Below are 22,525 nucleotides of genomic sequence, written 5' to 3'. Positions count from 1 at the left end.
GAGGCTATGGTAACAGTGTCCCTTATAAACAGAAGGAAACTGCTCATTAAACATAGGAGAGAGGCTGTGATGGGAAAATCTCTCTGGGCAGCTTGTTCAGACCCAAATGAGGGCTAAAGGAACATCACTGGCAGCAGCTTTCTGAGTCCTAGGGAGCTGAAATCCTAGTGCATACAGGTGCTGCTTTAACTGGGGTAACTGAAGGCTTTAATGCAGCATATCCCCCCTGCTCTCTGCAGTACTGTGTCACTAGAGATTTATTCCTTCCCTGACATTGGGATTGTGCCTTCCTGGGCTATATTCTACATGGCCACTGATGCACTTTAATTAAGGCAGTTGGCATCACTGAATCATACACAGGCAGGACCTTATTTAACCAGCATCTGGGGTGAGCAAAAAGGGCATCCTGCATTAAGCTTTTGAGTGTTATTTTAAAAATTTTTCACAATAATATATGATTGTATTGCCTGATTGTTTTCCCAGCTCTTCACCTTTGGTTGGAGAGAAGACATCCGCCCTGGGGAGCCACTTCACACCAGGAAGTTCTGCTTCGACGCCATCTCGCACAGTAGCCCTGTCACACTGTATGACTGTCACGGGATGAAGGGAAACCAGCACTGGAGCTATAGGAAGGTCAGAGTCACTGTGGGGCATCTCGGAGGTTCAGACCATCTTGAGCCTGTATTCAGTTTAGCACAGGCTTGTGCTTTCCTGCTGAAGCAGTTCTGTTTTAAAATCCACCACATCCTATCCCAATTTAATTTTGTGGTAATCTCTGTAAACATATTCATGTTCCTTTTGAGTATTCAGATATTTAGGTCAAATTTAAATGAAAATGGATCTGATCCAGCTCAGAGGGTGTCTGTATTGGATCTGTTCCCTGAAAGGTGTTTTGCCATTCTGGCACTTCAAGATGCTTGTGTCATTTTAACAGAGGCACTGTTGGAAATATTTTCATCCAATGTGACAGCAGCAAGACATGCTGCTCATGAGTTAAATGTACTTTACTACATTTTAAAGATTAAAAGTGGCAGGAAAATCTCCCTCAAAAAACCAAAACAAACCAACAAGCAAAAAAACCCCAACAAAAACAAAAACCCACCCAACATTAAAAGCACTGCTCTAAGCCCAAAGGAGGCAGGAGTTTATAAACTAAAGATAAGCAGCTTAGACACTATTTTGATCTGCTGAATTTCAGCCCACTTTTATAAATCACTGAAGTCAGGAGGTCAAGCTAGAAACTATCAGAACTTCAGTTGCGGTAAAAAGTCCTGGTAATGCTACTTATTTTTTGTTGCTGTTGTTGTTAGGGTTTTTCAATAGTTTATCAGCAAGTTGTCTTTATTAAAGATTTCACTAATAAACTATGTAGTCCATTCAGGATAAGGATTTCTCTGAAACACTGAGGATTTCTCTCACACATGCTTCAGTTTTCTTTGACCATTGTGCCTTGCCCTTCACCTTGCTTAAGCTGGGGCCAAAGTACCAGGAATTGGTCTTTGCCAGATAAACCTCAATACTGTTTTCTAGTTTAAATATATATATAGTAGAAAACTAACTCAGAACCATTAAAACCAGGTTTCTCCTGATGCTTTTTTTTCTGAGTGCCTACTTATTAGCTTGTGCCTTTTTACCTTATTTATGTTGCAAATCGAGGTCCATCCTAAGATTTTCCAGAAACGTAATCCCTTTGAAGCTGAGGTATTACTTGTAAGAAAGTTAGAATGTATGGGGCAGATATTTAGAGGATATAAATTGTGGTGGTTGTATTGCTGCCTATCTGACTTTATAATGCCATAATAATCCCTTCTTGCTTCAAAACCCTTACAATTTATCTTTTTGCCTACCCAAGCTGCAAATCAAAAAGCTTTCATATTCTTAGCACTTCATTGTTGCTCAATATAGCCAGTTCATAAGACAAAATGCAGGTCTGGAGCTACACTCTGTAAGGCTCATCACCTTTGATGAGGACAGAATATAGCAGGTACTGAAAAGAAATTACATTTGGAAAAAATATACAGTGTAAGTTTTATTAAATTCTCTGCACAGCTTCATTTTTAATTTCCACAAGGCTGACAGGGCTCATATAAAAATTCTCAATGCAAGACAGGCATTTCCATCTCAGCAAGAAACACCACAAAGTTTTGTTATGATGGAAATACTGACACATTCTTAACCATAATCCCAACCTGACAGCAAGCTGGTCAATTTGCATAAACCTTCAAGTTAAGAAACTGCATTGGAATAATAGAACTATATATATGTGGTTTTCTTTAAGCTTAGTTTTAGTTTGCTACACAGTAAGTATTTTTTAGTGTTTCCTATAATCTGTTTCCTCAGGTAAAGGGCAGATTTATATTAGAGATTTCTGGTAGTACAGCTACACCTCCAAAAACCCTATATGTGATATAATCCTTTTCCAGCTCTGAAAGCATTTGGCAATAGAACTTCTAGTATTTTCCCCCCTACAAAACAAAAACTGATCTGTGCAAGAGCCTTTTACCTAGGGAATGGTATGCTAGTGAATCTGCACCCTAAATAAATAAGAGTAACAACGTAGTTAAGAAAGAAGTGTTTCTTTTTAAAAAACAGGGAGCCGGCCAGCCACTCTTCTGTTCTCTGCACCGCTTATAGACACTGTAGCTTCCTAATGGTCATGTATCCATCCTGGCAAAAATTCTTCTCATGCTTTAGGAGAAATGACCTTGCTTGTCAATGTCTTATAAGAAGCCTAGAAGCCTAATATGAAGCATTTCTTATCATGCTCTCCTATTATTTCTATAAAACTAGAAGATAAGAGGTTTTTATTCATTTAAAGATGAGTCTCATGATTATTTGCATCTTGAGCCACTGATAAAAAGTTACAGCAGTGAAATGATTACAAAGTGCTAAAAATGCTATTTGAAGCCAGGCACTATTTTCAGATTCCATATTCTTATAGCATAGAAATCATAACAACCTGGTTTTGGATCCTGGAGAATAAAAACAGCTTAAATATTTTAGTGGCAAGTAAAATACATTAATATTTTACTTTGAGTAAGGAGTGCTCTTCTGGAAAAAATCTACAGCCTACCCCCATTACGTACACTTTGCTTCTCATTGCAGTGCAGTCTCAGAGCGTGCAAACCACGCTCTTTTCATTCTTTTCAGATGAATGAAGCCAAAACTACCACTAATAAACATGTGTCAAAAAACTGTTCTTATTCCCATACTGCTAAAACTACATCTGGCCAGCTATTTGAAAGTCTCGTAAGTCTTCAATATTAAGTAATCAATTTTCTTAGGACCAATCTGAAATACTGGTCTACCAAGTATACCTTTGAGAAAACCCTGTAAGAAGCAATGGAGCAGAATAAATCCAAGCAGTACTGCAAACATTGCTGTGGGTTGTAAATAGAAGAATGTGAGTAATGCCAGGACAAAAAATATTAGCACCATATTGGAGCAATGTAAGATATTAGATAGGTAAGTGTAAATAGCCTGTAATTATTAGATATTTGGGAGAATGGCTTTAGCTTCCCAAGCTAAAACTATTTCTTTGACTCTGTTTGATATCCCTAAGCATGCCAGAGCCAATGATGAGCAGTGCCTACAAATTTCTGTTTCTCATATTGAAGGAATACGCCTCTGGTTTTCAATGTAGCATCATTCTGGTAGCCTGACAGGTAGTGCACTGATTCTGATAAAGTGTCATTCAATTTATGTGCCACAGGCCCACTACTGTTATTTGTAGAAATATCCAAGAGAGGGCTGATTTAGTAGGTCTCTAAAAAGAAACAATTGTGCAAAATCAATTTCATTATATGGTAATTCTACCCTGAGCCTAGTGATTATGATAGATGCTGGACTGACAGCATCAAAACTGTGCCCAGAAGACAGGGGTTTACTCATAGTCTCCTGACAGCTGCAGGGACAAACTGTAAGAGCCAGTTCACTTGCCATGCAGGAGGTGTGTAGATTATTCCCTCAGACAAAGACATGTCATAGTGATAGTGGCTTTTATCATATGGACTTCAGTCCTGCTGAAGCTGCACTGGAGCTACCAACTGATTTCAGATAAACTACTACAGCTACCAGCTGATAATGACTTCCAGTTGCTCTTGACTTTGGCCATAGTTACAGCAGTGACCTATAAGAAATGAAAGGCTCTGTGTGTCATTGCCAACCCCACTGAACTGTCGAGACCAATTATCCGATGGAGGAGTTTCTCCTTCTGCAAATAATCTTCAGGCTTGCCTTCACGCAGAAGGAAAAAAAATATTCTGCTGTTTTCAGATGTTAGAAATGTGTCCACAAGAGTGCTTGTGGTTTCTCAATATTGGTGTAAAGAGCAATTTATGTATTTCTCTTGTAAATTCTTCTCTGGGATGCATGTAGCTATTACCCCTTGAAGTCCTGAACCTGTTTCTTCTGAAATCCGGTGGAAGATAATACCACCAGGCTTTGACTTAAAATCAGCATAAACTTGAGATGATAAATTAATAGGCCTTTATACATTGCTAAGTCAGCCAGAAGTTTTTCCAGAGTAGTAACTCTGTCCCTATTCTTAAAAGACACTCTTCTTTCCTAATAACCATGCTCTCTAAATAAAAGCAGCAATAATGCTTCACTCAAAAATTGCCTGTGATATTTCTGTAAGAAAGACTGCCAGCTTTCTGGAAAGGCTGGAGTGTTTTTCATAGCAAGCTTTTTGTGCTGAAGCTGTTTCCTTTCTTCTTGTACCAACTATCTTATTAAAGCTTCTAGCATTCCAACTTTGACTTCCTACTATCTTGGCTGGCCCTCATGCCCAGCTATACTGCAGGAAAAACCATATGCCCCCTTCCTGAAGGCCCCACATCAGGCAGGGTGGCCATGGCACAGTCATTGTGTCCTGATTTTGGACAGTGCCCCTGCATCAAGCTCTTATTAGTACAGAAGGAGCTGGCAAAGTGCAGATGGGTGCCTGGCAGTTCTTGCAGGCCCACCTCATCCTAGCAGGGACACAGTAGTCTTTTGTACACAGTACAGTTACCCCCTTCTTGCAAGCTGAAGTATCCTGCCTGCTCTCCTTGTAGAACACAAGAGAAAGGCCTCTACTCATTTGGTTTGGTCCTGTCAGCTTTGATAGCATGCCTCTGAATTTCAGTCTGGTGGGGGAGTGTGTGTTCATCCACTGCTTTTGGGGAAAGGCTAGTGCTGAAAGTAAAACAGTGTGAAAGGCAGATGTAACACCATCCCCCTCAGCCAGAGCACAAGGTACTTTTGACTTGGTTCTTTATTGCATATATTAATTTTAAAAAGAGGCATTGTACTTTACCATTTTTTCACAAACCACAAATCGTTGAATTTAATCTTTCCTAAATTAAAAAAAAAAAAACAACCAAATTTTCAAAGTGGTTTTAAATAGCTGCTGTTTCTGTTTGTTTTTGTACTTTGTTGTTGTTGTTGTTTTTTGAATGTGAGGTATTTTTAAAGATAAGTTTCTATGATTGTTGCTCAGCACTCAGAGTACTTGTGTCAGTTTTTAATCAATTGCAATTTGACAAGTAAATTTTTTTCCTATCACAAACTGGGAAAGCAGGCACATCCTGGATTAGTATTAAAATAGTGTCAGGGCAATCATTGGCATGGAGGGGAAAAGCCTGAATGTCGTTTACCAAGAGTAATCTGAAATTTATTTCAACAGATGCAGCAGTATAGTCCCTGGAAACTTCAAACCATCTAATGACTCCCACATCTGTCTTTCTCAAAACACTTGCCTACATCAACTAAGTATATTGAAACTACCCAACTCACCACCTGCTCAACTGACTGCTTTCACAAAGATTCACATCAGGTTACTTACTATTCACTCCAGTTTTGTGAAGTAAAATTAATAAAACTAATCATCATAAATATGCTTTTTAAAGCAACTTAATCCATGCTTGCCCTCACAAAATCTCCATATGAAGCTAAATCAGTGTTAGGATTTCCATCTTATTAGGAGAGAGAGCGTATTTCAGTGGCTGGTCTTAGCAGGGCCACAGGCATTGAATGGGATGAGAACATCAATCCTGTGTCCATCTGTCCACCACTTCAGTTAATAATTCATTTTTTAAGTCTTCACCAAGTTGAAGATTTTACAGCTACCCCTGCCAAGAAACACAACCCTGTCAAGAGCAAGATTTCTCTAAAAAAGCCCCAAACAAATCCATTTTCAGGTTCAGACATTTAAATGGGCTTCAAGCAAATACTTGGTATGCAAAGATATTAAAAGACATTCTGTTTTTTCATTATATTATGCAGTTGTTAGTCAAAGACCAGATGATATCTCCCTCTTTCTTGAATCCCCATTTTCGTAAAGGATAATAGCCCAAGGGAAGAAAATTCCATTCTCTACAGCTTTCTAATAATAGCTGTTGTTATTACACAAGGTTACTGCACAGAGACCAAAAAATCATTTCAAACAGGGCTCTCTTAATCCATGTTCTGTAAAATTAGAATACTTCCAATGATTTGGCATTTGCTACTTAATTCTATTTTTTTTCATTCCTGTAGGACAAAACTTTGTTCCATCCGGTAAGCAGCAGCTGCATAGATTGCAACCCAGCTGAGAAGAAGATTTTCATGAACAGATGTGATCCTTTATCTGAAACTCAACAGTGGATTTTTGAACATATTAATATGACCGTTTTAGAAAAATTTAACAGCAAGGCCAGTTCCTAGAAGGAAAAAAAAATTGAACACACATATTTACGTACAGACTGCAGACTACATTTTTGCCAGCATCTGGGTCAAAGGAGTCAGGAATTAAATTCCCTAGATCCAGGAAATCTGTTCTGAGGATTAAGAAAATGCCACAGCAAGAGCCAGCAGGCTGTCCTTGTGGATATACAGTATCTGGAGAACTTGGCCAAGAGCCTCACCGGATGCTGCTGAGAACTTCAGGCTGAAAATTCCCTTGCTGGTCAAGGGAAAAACTTTGTTTAAAAACTGTTTAAAAGTACTCCAAGTTAATAAAGTAAAACAAAACTCTAGAGTTTCTCAGGTCAAATCCTGCTGTAGTGAGTAGCTCAGAACAGACGCTATGATTTGGGATGGGTTTATGGTGTGCATGACACCAACAGGAACCTGAAGAAATCCCAGGTTTTAGAATTAAACATGCTGGTAGAAGAATAATGATGTCCCAGCACTCCCTAGACAAGATATATGCTCTGTTGACATTCTCTTAATAAAAGGTTGGGTTAAGCAGGTTTAACCCTCAGAACTGCTGCAATGAATTTTAAATACCTCCCTTTTACATTCCATTCATTACCAAAATAGGAATGGTTGAAAACTTAGGGTCTAGAATTACACTGTAGTGAAGCATGAAATGAACTGTACAGTTTTTCCCTCACATTTTCCCCCTTCAGGAAAAATAAAGCAAAGCAATCAAATTTCTATATATGATATATTTAGCAATTGTGATTCAAATCCCATTGTCACACAAGGTGAGTTTTGTTTAGTGACAAATATAACAGCAGCAGCTGCAGCATAATGGAAGGCTTGTGGACTATATGTCTTTTTTAAAGGTAGAATCTTTACTGACATATAAATTAAAATCAAATTAGGCTGGGGAAAAAAATCAGGAGGAGAGTGGGAAACAATTGCATACTGCATGCTGAACTAGGTTAGTCAAATTAATACTGGTATGCTGCCGTCACCTAAGAGCATGTTGACTCCCTGCAGTGCAGCTTAAAAGATCTTGCAGTGCTCTTGACACAGAGGAGTGGAGAGAAAAATTGACAGGAAATCAGTTGGGTGGTTTTGGAGTTTTTGAAATCTGTGATGGAAATCATGTGAACTTTCCACAGTGAGCAAGTGAATGGTATTGTACATGTCATGAGGGAGGAAACAAGAAGTGCAAGTGAGTCACACTTTACAATATTTTGGTACTTTAGGCACAGGCACCATTCAGGGTAACACAGACTTCCATCACACTGATGATTATGATGGGTCCCTCAAACCTATCATGCTGTTGGAGAGAGGGGCCACTGAAACATTTTAGGAAGGGTGTCAGTGGTTCTTCTCAGTTCATGCTGATGTGTGGAATGTGACTGATAACTTTGAGACTGTTCAAGGTAAGAGTGAGTATAAATTTATACCAAGTAAATATGTGGCTTTTGCTTGAAAGATGGATTTACAAATGAAAGCACCATAAATGCAGATAGATCATCAGTCCTCTGTGCTGTAACTCCTTTCAGGTTCCAAAAATAACATTTGTAATTAAGTTGCTTATTTTGATTGCTGGCGAGGTGGCTGACTAACCAAAATACTGGTGTGCAATCTACCCTGTTTTAAGGGAATGCAGTGACTGTGTTTTGTTTATTTCTCCTTAAGCTGTGTTTATGCACAAAGAGCATTGATTTCATCCAGAGGATGGTTCTAGTACCAGTGTGCTATTTTATGGCAGCATCTTGTAGTTGCAGGTCATATGAAAGTTTTAAGAGGGGAATGAGGTCCTGTAACATTCAGGATGTGTGCACTGGGGAAATTGTGAAATTTCTAATCTATATTAAGCAATTGCTGCAAGTTATTGAAGAGATCTTTCAAATAATTTAAAGGGATGTGTCCACAGAGTTGCTGTTTTATGATTTTATTATAAGTGAGTTGGTTTAGGTATTGTTTAATTTTAATTTGAAGATATGGTGTGCTCAGGAACAGAGGAAGTAAGGTTCTGGTATGAGGATACTTCAGGTTTGTTTATCTGTCAGTACACAGAACCAGCCTAGCCTCTGCAAACTCTCAGCTTTCCCACATGCGGTGCTCACAGCATCATTTATTTGCAGCCTTATCATGAGGAAAGAGGGTTTGGGAAAAGAAGAAAATGGCTGCCTCAAATATAAATGCAGCCCTCAAGCTGCTGATTGTAACTGGCCCCAAACTGTCAGTCCTGGAAGCAGCACTGTATGCCCAAAATAGAGAGGCAAAGGAAGATTGCTAAAGCAGAACAGATTGGTAGGGTTATATCGTTCAATGTCTGACTGCATCTCAGTGGTCTGATTTTGAGATGTCTGATGGGAACGAGGCTGCTCTTAGGGCAAAGAAAATCTATGCCTTTTACAGCCCTTGTTGAGTCATATTGCACAGCACCTTACATTGCCAGAGGAAGCCTTCCACTTACTTGTAGCTGATCACAAATGGTAAACTCTAGCAGTCTTTGTCAAAAAGCAATCCATATTACTGCTAGTCAGATATTGTGGGGAAAGAGAACAGTCCTTGCACAGGACTCCTTCAGCAAAAGTTTTATTAATAATAAATGATCATCGCTACCTTTCAGTTCAAGTCTGTCTTGGGTGTTCTCCAAAGGTTTCCACTGATAAGAGTATTTCATTACTAATTTACCATTCAGAATTTCTTTACTTCTTCCTGCAACCATATCTTTTCCAGCCTATAAACTTATGAACAATTTGATAGCTTGGAGAGATGTATCTTCTTCTGATAATTCTCCAGGAGCATTTAACTCTGACACGTTTTTTCAAAAGACTATGAAATTTCTTCACAGATTTTTTTTTAGTACCAGGTAGTCCTGAACATATTTTAAATGTAGCACACGGGTGGAATTAAGTAATGTAGGCTCATCATTTCAGTGGAGCTATACTGATTTCCCCAATTAATGACTTGTTCAGTTTTTTTCAATTTATTATTTTATGGCTTTAATCAAGATATCTGAAAATAAAATCTCTGTATCTTTAAGAGAGTTCTTCACCATCTACCCTAAATGTTTTCTATTTAAGGTTAACTGGCCTTTTTTTTGTGGCCAGCAAAGTACTATAACTGGAGAGAGCATCTGGAGAAACTGAAGTAAACTCCAAGTGCAACTAAACTCAAAAATAACATCTCTTTTCCTGCATATATTCCAGAATCTAAGCTAAACAGAGGCCCTGGGGGACAGGGCTCAAAGGAGAGAGGAGGAGCTGGGAAACAAAGCCTTTCATGTGGGGGAGAGTAGCCTTGTTGCAGAGACATGACAAGATTTCACTTTCATTTGCCACAGTGTTATTTCAGAAAAATGAGGTTGCTTTAGAACAAATGTTTCTGCAGCAGTATGGATATTTTAATGATATAATGCATTATTCCTGAGTGTGATCCATTTATGAATAAATGGTCTCTAGCTGCTGAAATAAGTCTGCCTCATGATAAAGATAGACTTAGCTTGAAAGGAAGCTGACAAGCACTTAACAACCTTTGATTACTGGCAATTTACCAGGCATCAATGTCTCCAGTGACCTTAGTGAAATCTTATGCCACATAGAAGAAATGTGTACAAATAGCTTGACCAAATTGATTAGATAGGTGGCACTTCTGCAAGAATGGATGTTACCTTTATTAAAAAAAAAAAGTCATAATCACAATTCATTTGCATTTTTATTGATAACTTCTGCAAGGGACTGAGTGAGGGAGACTCTTTTAGCCTACCTGGATGGATTGGAGATGGAGCATTTTAGGAAGGCTGTACTGGCAAGCTTTCAGTGTGGCTGGCACCAGGGGTGCATCCATTTGCTATTTAGAGAGCATCTGTAATGCTGATAACCCAGTGCATTTCAAGAGAACACAGCCTATATGGTTTTATTAATGGTTTTACTTTTCTTTTTTAATCCATCAAGATTTGTTAGGGAAATAATTTCAAAGCCCTTGAAAACAACACAAGGTGATCAGGAGTAACATTTTTATAGCTGGTATTATAATGGTATTATAATGTTCATTTATTCCTTTGTTTAACCCCCTCCCAAGTATGTTCCATATTCTCTTAAAAAAAGCATAAGGATCCAAGAGTGCTTTTACGTAACATTCTCAGGATCTTGCCCTTTCTGAAAGTTTGGAAAGCCTTTAAAAAAATTAGGGAACATAAACCAAAAGGTAACATAAAAACCCAAAGATAAATACCTATTATGTCAAGTGTACCAAGAGACTTTGCTAAATGTTTGCTAAGATACTATCTTTCAACTGGAAAATTTTAGATTAATAAGTAATAGAGTTATTAAATCTTTAGTGTGTAGTGCTTTCTATTTAAGGTTTGTAATTTTAAAAATGTAGTGAATTTGTGTGGTTACTTGCTGACAGGTTTTTTTTTTAAACCACATGTAATTCACAAATCTGTTTTTAGGTCTCCTGAAATATTTCTCTCCTCATATTTCCTTGTTATAATTCTGAATTATACTGGATTTATACACTGGGTTTAAGAAAATCCGAACATATGAAAAAATCTCTGAAAGGTAAGAAACATATATGTAAAAACAAATAATGAGAAAGTTTAGCTAGAGAAATTCAGAGAAATGCATCACATTTCCAAAGCTTCAGCAGCATTCAGAAAAGATATTTTCTCTGTGAAGTTGTATTCTGTTCTTTCAGTGTATCAGTAACATCAGTGGTACTACTCCTGGGACAGGACTTCTGAAACTGGTGTTACTAGCATCACAGTGCCAGAGGAGAAAAAATTTAGAAACAGCTTCTGAAAAAATTGCATTCAAACATTGCAATCTGGTGTGCCTTGAGATTTTCCTTGTTTCTAAGGTTTGTTATCTTAGTATTTTTTTCTTTTTTACAGAACCTGGCAGTTTAGTAGGTGCTTCAGTGGGCCCTATGAAAACAATGCAGACAACAGGGGAGCAAAGAGGACATGGGTTAAAACAATAATAATTTGTGTTTATCTAAATGTGTGTTTACCACAGCACTGTCCAGTAGGTTAATTATACACAAAGAGAAATTTGTGTATTTTGTGCAACGACTTTGGTTGGTGCTTCAGGGAATACATGAATGAGAAGGAGCCTTGCAAAGTGGGCCAGCAGAAAAGCTTATACTCAGTAAAAGATGTAGGAAAACTCGGAATGATCAGTTTCAGAGAAGCAAATGGATAAGACATTTAAATATATGTATAATGGACAGTGTACAGGATGTGAGGGGGCTGCAGTGAGGCAAGTCTGGTGATTGGTACTATCTTAAAGATACTAAGACATAGGAAGGGAAAACTTGGTCCTCATTAACCTTAGTCCTCATTAATCTTAGCAGGATCTCTAACACTGTGAAAGTAGTAGTTGATTTAATTAAGTTAATCCTTGATCTCCCCACTAAATGACTCAACCTGGAAGGAACCACAGTCCAAGCAAATTTTTGCTGATCACTCTGGAGCATCTAATCAGCAAAAGATAGCACTCGGCACAGTTTAGTCAAAAACCCCAACTGGCACCAGAACTAAAACAATATTATCGACCCAAAAGATCTGTAGGCTTCTGGCATCCCTCTGTGAAAAAAAGATTTCACTTGCCTGAAGGAGTGATTGATGGTAATGATCCTAGATTAAGAAGATCAAGAATTGTGAGCTTTCAAGGAGGTGAAAGGCCAAATGGTGAGATTAGGAGATGGCAGTTTAATTGAGAAAGGAAGGAGGAAATAGGTGGTGAAAGGGAAAAAGTAGGAATCAGGTTTAATTCTGTATATGGAGGAAGTATGACCTACAAGGGTCAGCCACTGATAATTTTGGATACGTCTTCATAGCAGGGCTTGCATTTTTCCTTCCATCACAAATATTTGGGAACTGAGAGGCAATCAAACCCTTTTGCAAGGACCTAAATTTAGAATAAGGAGAACTGCCTAATCTGAAATGTATTGATTGTGAAATACTGATCACAAAAGAGAAAAGCTTTGCTGGACCCTGAGTTTGTTCTGTGTTTTCCACTAAAGGTATGTGTGTGTGTTCCTGAGGCTACTTTTTAGATAGTATGTAGAAGAAGAACATTATGGTCCACTTTTTTACCTCAGTTTAATGTTTCTCTCTATCTAGGCTTTTTTGAAAGAAGAAAAGTGTTTAACTAAATTTTCCTAGGAAATGTCAACTTGGATCAGTGTGAGGTAGCTCTGCCTACTCCCTTTGCAGATCAAGGTAACAAGTGTTTCTCTTTGGACATCTTATACAGCTCTTAAAAACAAAGAATGTTGTGGCTCTGCCTTCATGGCTCCTTGCAGCATTCACCTCTTTTATGCATTTCAGTTTTTGTACGGATTTTTTTTCTATTTTGTGTTTCTTCCCTTCTGCTGATTTGCTGTCTGCCAGAATCCTGGTCTCCTTTCTTCCCAGCTTTCTGGTCTGTGCCAAAGGTGTTTCTGCTGTTGCAGATCCCTTCCTCAAGAGTGACTAAAGCTGCTTTGATCTTGACTTGGCAGAGCCTCAAGCCCTTCTGCCTTGGGGTACCTGGGTTATTCTAGCAGAGGGATAGGGAGGAGAAAGGCTCCTGAGGAGAAGTTCTGGCATTATAGGCCAGTCTCACTACAGATTTTGTCTGCGGAAGAGTTATAGCTCATACCACAGACAGACAAACATCTTTGAGGGAAAAGAAATTGCACTGGTGATCTACTTTCTCATCCATTTTAAAAATTCAGTGCTGCCCAGAGAGAGGAGGATGTAAGAGCAGGAAGCATCTTATTCAGTGGATATACTTTGTACAAATGTTTAGAAGCAGCTGAACTTCTTGACTTCAAGTTTTTAACTTTTGATTATCCCTATTGAGCTAATAGGGATGCAGGAAACTGAGTAGAATTATTTTTTAAGTGTTTTTTTTTTAATAAACCACCAAGGGGTTATGACAACTTTAACTGAAGGCATTATTCCAAATCTGAAGTGGATGTGTAATCTGTGATGAGTGCATGATACAGGTTAACCTCTAGTCAAGCTGCAGAGAGTCACAGGGGCCTTATTTACAAAAAGAGAGAGATTGTCCAATGTGCAGCAGCCTTTTGCTTACAGCTGTACAGGACTCTAGTTTATTCCTCAGCATGTCAGGAAAATCAATATCTGTAATGATTCCCATTATCAAAGTAACAGCTGCAGAGATGGCAGTAAAACATCAACTTTTCCTTCCTACTAGAAGAGAATCCTTTCACTGGTTTCCTGTATGTCTTTATGCACCACCAGGGTTTATTTGCAACCAGAACATAGGGATTAAAGTTATACCCTGCTCTTTCACTAAACAAGTTCCTAGAAAACCAGAGTGCCAGTGTAAAGGTACTGTACAAAGGAACTGTCCAAAGGATTGTCAGCCAATGGGGGATTCATACAAAAGAAAAATAAGACCCCCTAAATGGACGTGATCTGGCCATGTGCACTCACACCCAGAAAGTCAGACATGTCCTGGGCTGCACCAAAAGCAGCATGGTCAGCAGGGCAAGGGAGGGGATTCTGCCCCTCTGCTCTGGTGAGACCCCACCTGCAATGCTGCATCCAGCCCTGGGGCCCCAGGAAGGACATGGACCTGTTGAAGCAAGTGCAGAGCAGGGTCACCAAGTTAATCAGAGGGATGGAACACCACTCCTGTGAGGAAGGGCTGAGAGAATTGGGATTGTCCAGCCTGGAAAAGAGAGAGCTAAATTCTTTACTCTGAGGATGGTGAGGTACTGGAATCGGTTGCCCAAAGAAGTTGGGGATGCCCCATCCCTGAAAGTGTTGAAGGCCAGGTTGAGTGAGGCTTCGAACAATCTGGTCTAATGGAAGGTATCCCTGCCCAAAGCAGGGGGGTTGGAATGAGATGATCTTTGAGGTCCCTTCCAACCCAAACCACTCTACGATTCTATGATTCTAAAGTTTGTTTTCCTTTATTCCTGTCATATCAGCCTCCAAATTGCAGCTACGGCTCTACATCAAAACATATCATGGTAATCTACACCTGGAAGGATAGTGATGCATCAGGCCTCTGCTGCCAGTTTTTCATACAAATCTGCAGCATGTCTATATAAACCTTTTCTTTGGAGTTGGAGATTGTTCTGCACAGTTGTTATCTTAGCAAGGGGTACATGCCTTCCAACTTTGACCTCACCTGCAGTTTTCCACCTCAAACTCTGCTGGTTGATATTGCCCAGTTCTCCAGGTAATGTGGTTCATTGAACATCTCTCAACACCTCAGAGCAGTCCAGTCCACACACACAGACACAGACAGTTAACAAGTGCTAGGTATCAAAATAGAAATATATGGTCCCTTCTGAGCCTCTGAAATGCTTCTACTTATCAACTAGTCTTTCTGATGGTCAGAGTGTTTTCCAGGCATCTCTGTGAATAAACACACTTTCCTGCAGGTATCCTGCAAAATATCCATTTCTCTCACTTTTCTGAGAGTCTGGAATTACAGCCTTCACTTGCTGTTAAACAACATTCAGGACAAAACATTTCCTGGCAATTCAACTATTATAAACTATATATAAAGGGCCAAGAAGAACTGGAGACAACTTTGTGTAACCACTGACAATGTCCCAATAGGCAAGACAGACAGAAATGAGCTGGGCTGATAGGCAGCTAGCTATAGAAGAGATCAATTAAAGTAAGATGGAGTTGTCTAATTTTCTGTGAAACAAGGTCAAAATATTTGGTTATTGTGATTTAGGAAAAATATAGCTCTCTAAAAAAATGGGGGAAATATTTTCAGATGTGTGCATTTGAAGTATTATACAATAGACTAAAATTAGTAATATATATATTACAATAAGTAAAATGAAAACATACACTTCTGTGCTGACTAGTCTGAGATAGTTGGCTTAGATGTTATTAAACAACAGCTGTAGAAACTGATCAACTTTTATGCATTAAAATAATGTTTTCAGGACATGCTTAAAGGATTTACAGAGAGCACATGCCTGTAAATTTCTGGACTGTAATTAAGAACCTGAACTGTGGAATAAAAATTGTACACCTGTCCTATTTTATAATTGGATGTATTACATTGCAGGATACAAAGGAAAAGATTGCTGAACAGCAGTTTCAAAAAATTACCATGATCTGAATGAATAAATACCTCTCAGAAGCTACAGCATAAATTTTTCCGTTTCTTGTACATCTGCTGCTGCTAAAATAAGCTGCTGTGTTGGATGGGTGAAGAACTGGACAAGCCCAACCAGCTGCAGGGCTGCCCAGGGACATATTGCTGCTCCCATTCCTGCAACTCTGGCCATGCCAACTGTATAATATCAACAGAAAGAGAAAACAAAATAATCTCCTTTAACAAAGAGCACTGTTAGCTCTGGCAATACTGTAAATCATGTCTTGAAAGGCCACCTAAATAAGAGAAATAAACAAGTGAGGACAAAACAGTTGTATACACATAATAGTCCTCAAGTGACAAGTAAGGAAGCATTGAAAAAGTTTTTGAAGACTTGATTCCAGTAAAAAGTCATGTAAGTCAAGATTTATTTGTCCCACTTCCACACCAAAAAAACACCAACAAAGCAACAACAAAAAAATCACTAGAAATTCCCAGCACTGCTAGTCCTTGTACCTACAACTGATAAGACATAAAATATGTCATCTTCATAAAGAGGATTAATTGCAAAAGTTTGAGTCATATAAATGAACAGTATTAGTCAATCCTCTTCAAAGACTAAAGAAGTAAGTGTTGATTATTACTTATTATTTATCTTTAAAGTAATTATCTTTCTTCTTTTTTTTTTAATTGGCATCTCTTTAAGTCCTATAACTTAATTTTACGCATACCCATAAACTTCAGTTCTTCAGTGCTGTACATCTATCCTAAAACCTTCTAATCAAAAATCATTGATTAAATTCATCCCTGACATTTACTGCATATGGCAGAGTTGTGGTAGAATTTAAGTGGACACAATCTAATTTTTACTTGTTTCTGAGGGAGCAGTTAAAGTGAACATTGCTTCCAAAGAACTCTGAACATCAAAACTAGCAAAACTAAGAGAACTATAAGCATTCATTGAAAATGTGACTCCTCCTTCTCTAGAGAGCTTAAAGGATACTGTAGTTAGATGCAAATTGAAGACAGCCCAATCAGGGGAAAACATTGTGATTTTTCTACCTAACCTTTCCACTTAAACTGTTTGGGATTAATTTCTTACAGGCAGTTCTGTTGAACAAACTATTGAAGATACTTGGTAAACATCTTCCCACTGATACAGTAACTATAACAACGAAACAAATTGTAAGTCAGGGGGCTTTGACAAATAACAAAAACTTCCATCAAGTCCGTAAAGAGACTGGAGTCATTAACATTACAGGCACAACCCTTGGCAAGAGAACAACTAGGAACAAAGAAGAATTATTACTAAGAGAACAATAAAGTGGTTTAGATACATCAAGATCAATTAGGCATCAGTTTTAATATAGCCTAAAGTTAAAAGCTGTAAAACAACAGTGAATTTTCCCATTTACATCATTTAAAGTTCACAGCCCAAGGAAAATAGCATGTATAAAGAAACCAGAGAGCCTTCTGTGAATTGTGTGTCAATTATCTAATTACCTTTGATAACATCAGGTGCAAACCTTCAAGGAAAAAGCTTTAAAGAGCTCTTGCAGGTATGGGTGTATTAGGAGAGTAATAAGACTTGTTGCAGGGAGAAGAGAAAGGAAGAGGAATTGCACCTTGCATTGAAATGAATGTCCTGTCCCTGGTTGCAAGAATGTGAGAGACAAGAGTTACTGGAGCATGTTTAGCAACTCCAAATGCAGCTTCTCAGCTTGGGAAGAGAGACAGGGAGACTGGTTTCTACTTTGACTCTCACTTCCAGGCTGAGATGCTGTCGTGTGTTCCTGCTAGTCAAGAAGGAGAGAATCCAAGCCTGGCTCCTACCTCCTGGCCTCCCTCCTTCCTCTGCAATGTCTGTGGATGGGGAAGAGTGAGAGCACTTTGAGATCCTGCTGCCTGGGCAGCTTCTTGCAGAGGCAGCAGGGCTCTCTGACTGAAGAGGTCAGTGACAAGATCTCAGCCTACAGACACAGCTCCACCTTCGGGCTTGCATAGGGCAGCTGCCCTTGAACTCCCATCATGAAAAGCCTGTGCACCACCAGCTTGGGCAATAGCTCTGAACATTAGCTGCTCAGTGATGGTGCTTACATCCCTGCTTCTCTGACTGGTCACTCCCTGCACCAGTTGGAGGAGTGCTGCCTGTCTGCACGATAGGAATTGCTTTGTGGTCTGGACAACATGCGGCCCCAGCCAGGTGGGAAGGAGATGTGTCTGCGCTCCTGGTCAGCACCAGTATCTGCCCTCTGATTTTTGAAGGGAAATTGTGATGACTTCTTCAGCTGGAAGCCTTGGTGAGTAGATGCAGAAGAGAGTGTCTGGTGGCATGTTTGTATTGGATGATTGCTCTAATTAGCTCTTTTTTTTTTCTTTTAGGATAAGGGGGAAAAACACAGGGGTTTCTAAGTGGCTTTTTCTTCTGCCTAAGTGATTCTCAAGTAACATTCACCACTGTTTTAATTAAACATGCCTCCTGATTTAGAATTGATAAGCTTCTACTTCAAGGATATGCCAGGGTAAACTTTTATTTTGGCAGGGGGAAGCAAAACTGGTAAGTAGAAGGATAGTGTCTCCTAGCAGACAGAGAAGTGGGAAGAGTTCAGAAAGTGCAGCAAGGGGGGACTAACCCCAGTAGTAGCACCTGCAAACTAATCCCTCACAGCTCTTTGCCACGAAGGTTGGCTCTGTAGCAACTGCCTGGAGGAGAAGATGTGCACTTTGTCTGGATTACTTGGTTATTGTCATCTCCTCGGTGCTTCCCAGAACTCTGATGGAGAGTAGGAAACCAGTCATCATGGGCATCCCCCTGAAGTGCCTCCTTAGGCCACCCCACATGCTTTGGGTGACCCAGGAGGGTCCGTGCAGGCACCACCAGCACAGGAGACTGCAATCAGGGTCAGGAACTGCCAGCTCCTCATCAATCCCACATAGCAACCATGTCAAAGATTTATATAAAGCCTTTACAAGTACATGCTCAGGGTTGGGGTTTTTTCAGCTCTTTCACCTGGGGTCTTGTTTGTACCTCCTCCTTAGTGACCAGCTGAGCCTTCTCCATGTTCGTGACAAGAAACCCACATTTGCAGCTCTTTAAGAAGGTTTGACCCAACTCCTCAAGGACTGGGACACACAACAGACATCAGACCACACCAACCAAAAATCAGGTCAGTGATTAAACTTGATGTTGGCAAATCAAGTGGCAGTATCAGAAGGGAGCTCATGTGATCATTTGCAGTTGTATACCTGAGAGCAAGAGCTGTCAATTTAACTCTGAGATTGCAGCTTTTGAGAGGGGAAGGTGGGCAGGCACAGCTTTTCTGTTAAGAAATATGTCTGTTGGTTTAGGAGCTGCCACGTCCTAATTTCCAGTAAAACAACAATAAATATTATGTCCTGTGTGCCAGCTACTTTTAGTATAGGGAATATTGCTGAACTTCTGTTCCATGGGAAAAAACCTTTCTCTTGCATTAGATCTTCACCTGACCCATTACTGAGATAATCTTCAGCTAGCTTTCACCTAAAGACTGGAGCTGTGGTGATTTCCCTTCTAAAGCATATGTTTGAAGATGGGGAACTAAATATTTTTCTATTATTTGCCTGCTGGAATATTCTTTACTTGGTGTCTGAGCACAGTGGTGACATATACAAATATTGCAGCTCATCTTTTAAAAAAGCATTATTATATCAGTAATAAAGAAAACAGTTTGCATTTCAGATTAGGAGACAGCAGTATTCACAAAATATTTACTCTGCCCAGAAGAGCAGCAGTTTACAGACTATTTAACAGCAATTTCTGTATACATTTAAATATTATATCTTTTTTTAAATGAAGGTTTTTATTTGTGTGCTAAGTAGTTTTCTGTAAGTAAAAGGATCTTTGGATTTTTATTCTGTGATAAGCAGTAGTGATTTAGATCTGAGTTTTTGTAGCATGTGGCATGTGAGGTGTGTCTATCTTCTTGTGGATGTTTTTTAGATTTTTTTTTTTAACTAGATCATCATCTTTATTTGCTTTCCTGAGGAGAACCAATATAAGCTCATAGGTGTTCTACTTTTAAGCAGTGTGCAAAACCTAACCTCTTTGTTAGTTTAGTGATCTTACACCATTTGCTAACATTCACCAAAGAACATTTTCACTCAAAATGGATCTTGGTCCCTCTCTTTTCTCTGGTTTTATTGAAAAAACACAAAACAATGCAAAAAAACCTCAACACCAAAAAAACTCAACCCCAAAAAACCCAAACATATGATCTCATCAGTTGACCGGAGGAGAAAAAAAGAATCAAAAAATACCTCCACAGAGCACCTATTTTTCCAAAGATTATGGAGAAGTGAGGGGAGATTTGAGCAGGGAGCAAAGAAGGGCTAGAAAGAATGCAGTCAGTGCATAGCCCTGGGGCAGACTCTTGGTCCTTCTGTGTCCTATGAGTGAACTGGCACAAGGGAATTTTGTACTGTTGTCATTAGAATGCATCTGGTCACAAAAATGGATTGCAGGCCTCTCTCTGAGCTTTACTGATTGTAATGGTGACAGCTGTGTGCAAGGGTCAAATATGAGCTTACTTGCATGGAGATGTTCCCATCTGCAAAGCCCCAGTGAAAGTTCTGTGGCTCGGCAGTGCAGGGTGGTTTGTGACTGACTGTGAACAGCAGCTGCTCATGTAGAGGGGGACAAGAAGTCTGCTAGTTCTTAATGAAATACCATTTACAAGGAGAATGCCTGTTGGCACTTGGCTTCTCCCCAAAAAGATGGAGCTGCTGTAACTCTCCTTACAGGGTGCACCACCACTCACTGTTTTGAAGCATATATTCTCAAGCCGCAGTGAAGTTAAGTATAGAAGAGGTCCCTAAGTGGACCTTTTGCATGACAAAATTCACAAAGAAGTAATTTGCTTCATAAATGCCATAGCTACCTATCTGTAGCAAAATAAGCCGTATCAGATAACCCAGGCAGCATTTGTATATCCTCACCTAATTGCTCTATTACTTGTGGCAATGATGCCTCAGAAGAAATCTCCCAGACTAGAGTTGGGGCTCTGGCTCCCACTGCCATGGCAACAGAAGTGCTGCCTGCTGAAAAAGCCAGCTGAGTCCAGAAAAGATCACCAGAGTTCTTTAGAAACCCTGGGAAACCCTTTATCCTCAAAGAAAGAGAAAGAGGCACGAGTCTGAAGCTAAAAAGACAAAATAGTTTGCTAATGGTGAGCATACAAAACTTCCAGTTTATCTCATAGAGGATATTTTTAATGTGTTTTAATTGCCTTTAGGGCTATTTAAGCACTCTGCATGGTTTTAGGAGGGAACTAGAGGGTGATAGGGCTTGGGGAGCAAGGATGGGAAGATTGTGGTTTTCTTCAATTGTCACAGCTAGAATTTATTTACAAGGCTGTAAGGACTGAGGCCTTATGGAGAAAGCCCCAGAGCTGCAAGAGCTGGCACAAAAAGCAGAAAATATCTTTGTCTTCTTTTCTGCACTGTCCCAGTCCAGCACTTGGCAGAGTAGGTATAAAACACAGCACACTGCTTTTGGGAGTGCTTGTTACAGTACCAGATCTGGGGTTCTCAGACACAGCTTGGTCCCACCCTTTGTGACATCCTGGAGTTGTAGGAACCATTGGATCAATTTACCAGATCCAGGCAGGATCACCTTCTGAGTGGAAAGCTTTTTAGAAAGTTGCAATTCTTTAAGCACCCTTTCATGCTTAAGGCTGCATATGATTGCAGGAGCTCACTCTTACCTGCTTAAAGCATTTGTGTAATGCTTCCTTAAACCTGTAAAAACTAGATCTGACAACAACTATGTTGGGAAGAAAAGCATTTTTTGTGCCCAGAAAAAGGTGTATTAAAGCTGCTGGGGTTAATACTGGGAAGAAGGTGAATGCACAGCAGCAAAGGCAGCCTGGCTCACTGACCCGAAACGTTGTGCTGGTCAAGGAACAAAAGCCTGACTCCAGTCACCTTTCCTTTGCCTCCCCTAAAGCAGCCATGCCAAGTCACATCACTGGGCAGCAAAATGAAGCAAAAAAAAAGATGCCACCACCATACCTCTCCCCAAACTCTCTGTATTTAAAGGGGATAAGCTAAAAGGTGCTGGATGGGAAATGTATTGAGGATTCAGACACATCATCAGTACTGCAACCTTCTCTACTCCCAGTGCATGCTAAGCAAGGAGGTGATTCTGAATGCAGGAAAATATTTTTCTTCAAAATGAAAACACTTTAAGATACCTACAAATGCTTGGTGTGACAGTTGTATTACTAAGATGTAAAGGGTTTAAAAAATAAGTATAAAAGCATAGTTGATACAAGGAATAGATAAGAAGGAAGCCTTCTAAACACTTTAATGTGTGGAAATACTCAACAGTTCTTAACTTCTTTTTTAATTCTTCACCTTTCTACCTGTCTTTCAGATTTTCATGTCTATGCGTGTTATTCTTGTAACCTTAACATTTTCCAGGGTCTGTAAAAGTCTGTGCCTAATAGTTCTGGTTATGTTTTAATTCAGCAAACAGTTAATTCCAATGAATGGGTATTGCTGTTTTAATTATGGAAAAGTCAATATACTTATGCAGCTTTGGGCAGCATGACAGACACAGCACAAGCCTTAATACCTTGGTTATCAAATTACTTAAGCATATGTATAACTTTATGACAACAGGGTCATGGTAAAATGACTATCACATAATTCCTGAGGAAAGTGAAAGAGAGATGAGGCCATGTGTGAAAAACTACACGTGTTCTAGATAGGTGGGTTTTTTTCCCCTCTTCCCTCCCTTTTAGGAG

The 22,525-nt window shown here is 39.4% G+C and overlaps 1 protein-coding gene across 2 annotated transcripts in view; it reads left to right on the top strand.

The window, feature by feature from the left end:
- GALNTL6 (polypeptide N-acetylgalactosaminyltransferase like 6) overlaps positions 1-6,996 on the top strand; it is a 424,063-nt gene extending 417,067 nt beyond the window's left edge. For both annotated transcript variants that reach the window (XM_030947103.1, XM_030947104.1), the window contains exons 11-12: positions 484-633; positions 6,520-6,996. In XM_030947103.1, coding sequence (XP_030802963.1) covers positions 484-633; positions 6,520-6,687 — 318 coding nt within the window. In that variant the 3' untranslated portion in view covers positions 6,688-6,996. The remainder of the gene's footprint in view (positions 1-483; positions 634-6,519) is intronic.
- Positions 6,997-22,525: the final 15,529 nt, after the last annotated feature.

The sequence above is a fragment of the Camarhynchus parvulus genome, chromosome 4 (assembly GCF_901933205.1).
Source record: "Camarhynchus parvulus chromosome 4, STF_HiC, whole genome shotgun sequence".
In the NCBI taxonomy this organism is placed as follows: domain Eukaryota; kingdom Metazoa; phylum Chordata; class Aves; order Passeriformes; family Thraupidae; genus Camarhynchus; species Camarhynchus parvulus.
Note: the sequence above shows the minus strand (reverse complement) of the source record. Positions and strands in the feature narration are given on the sequence as shown.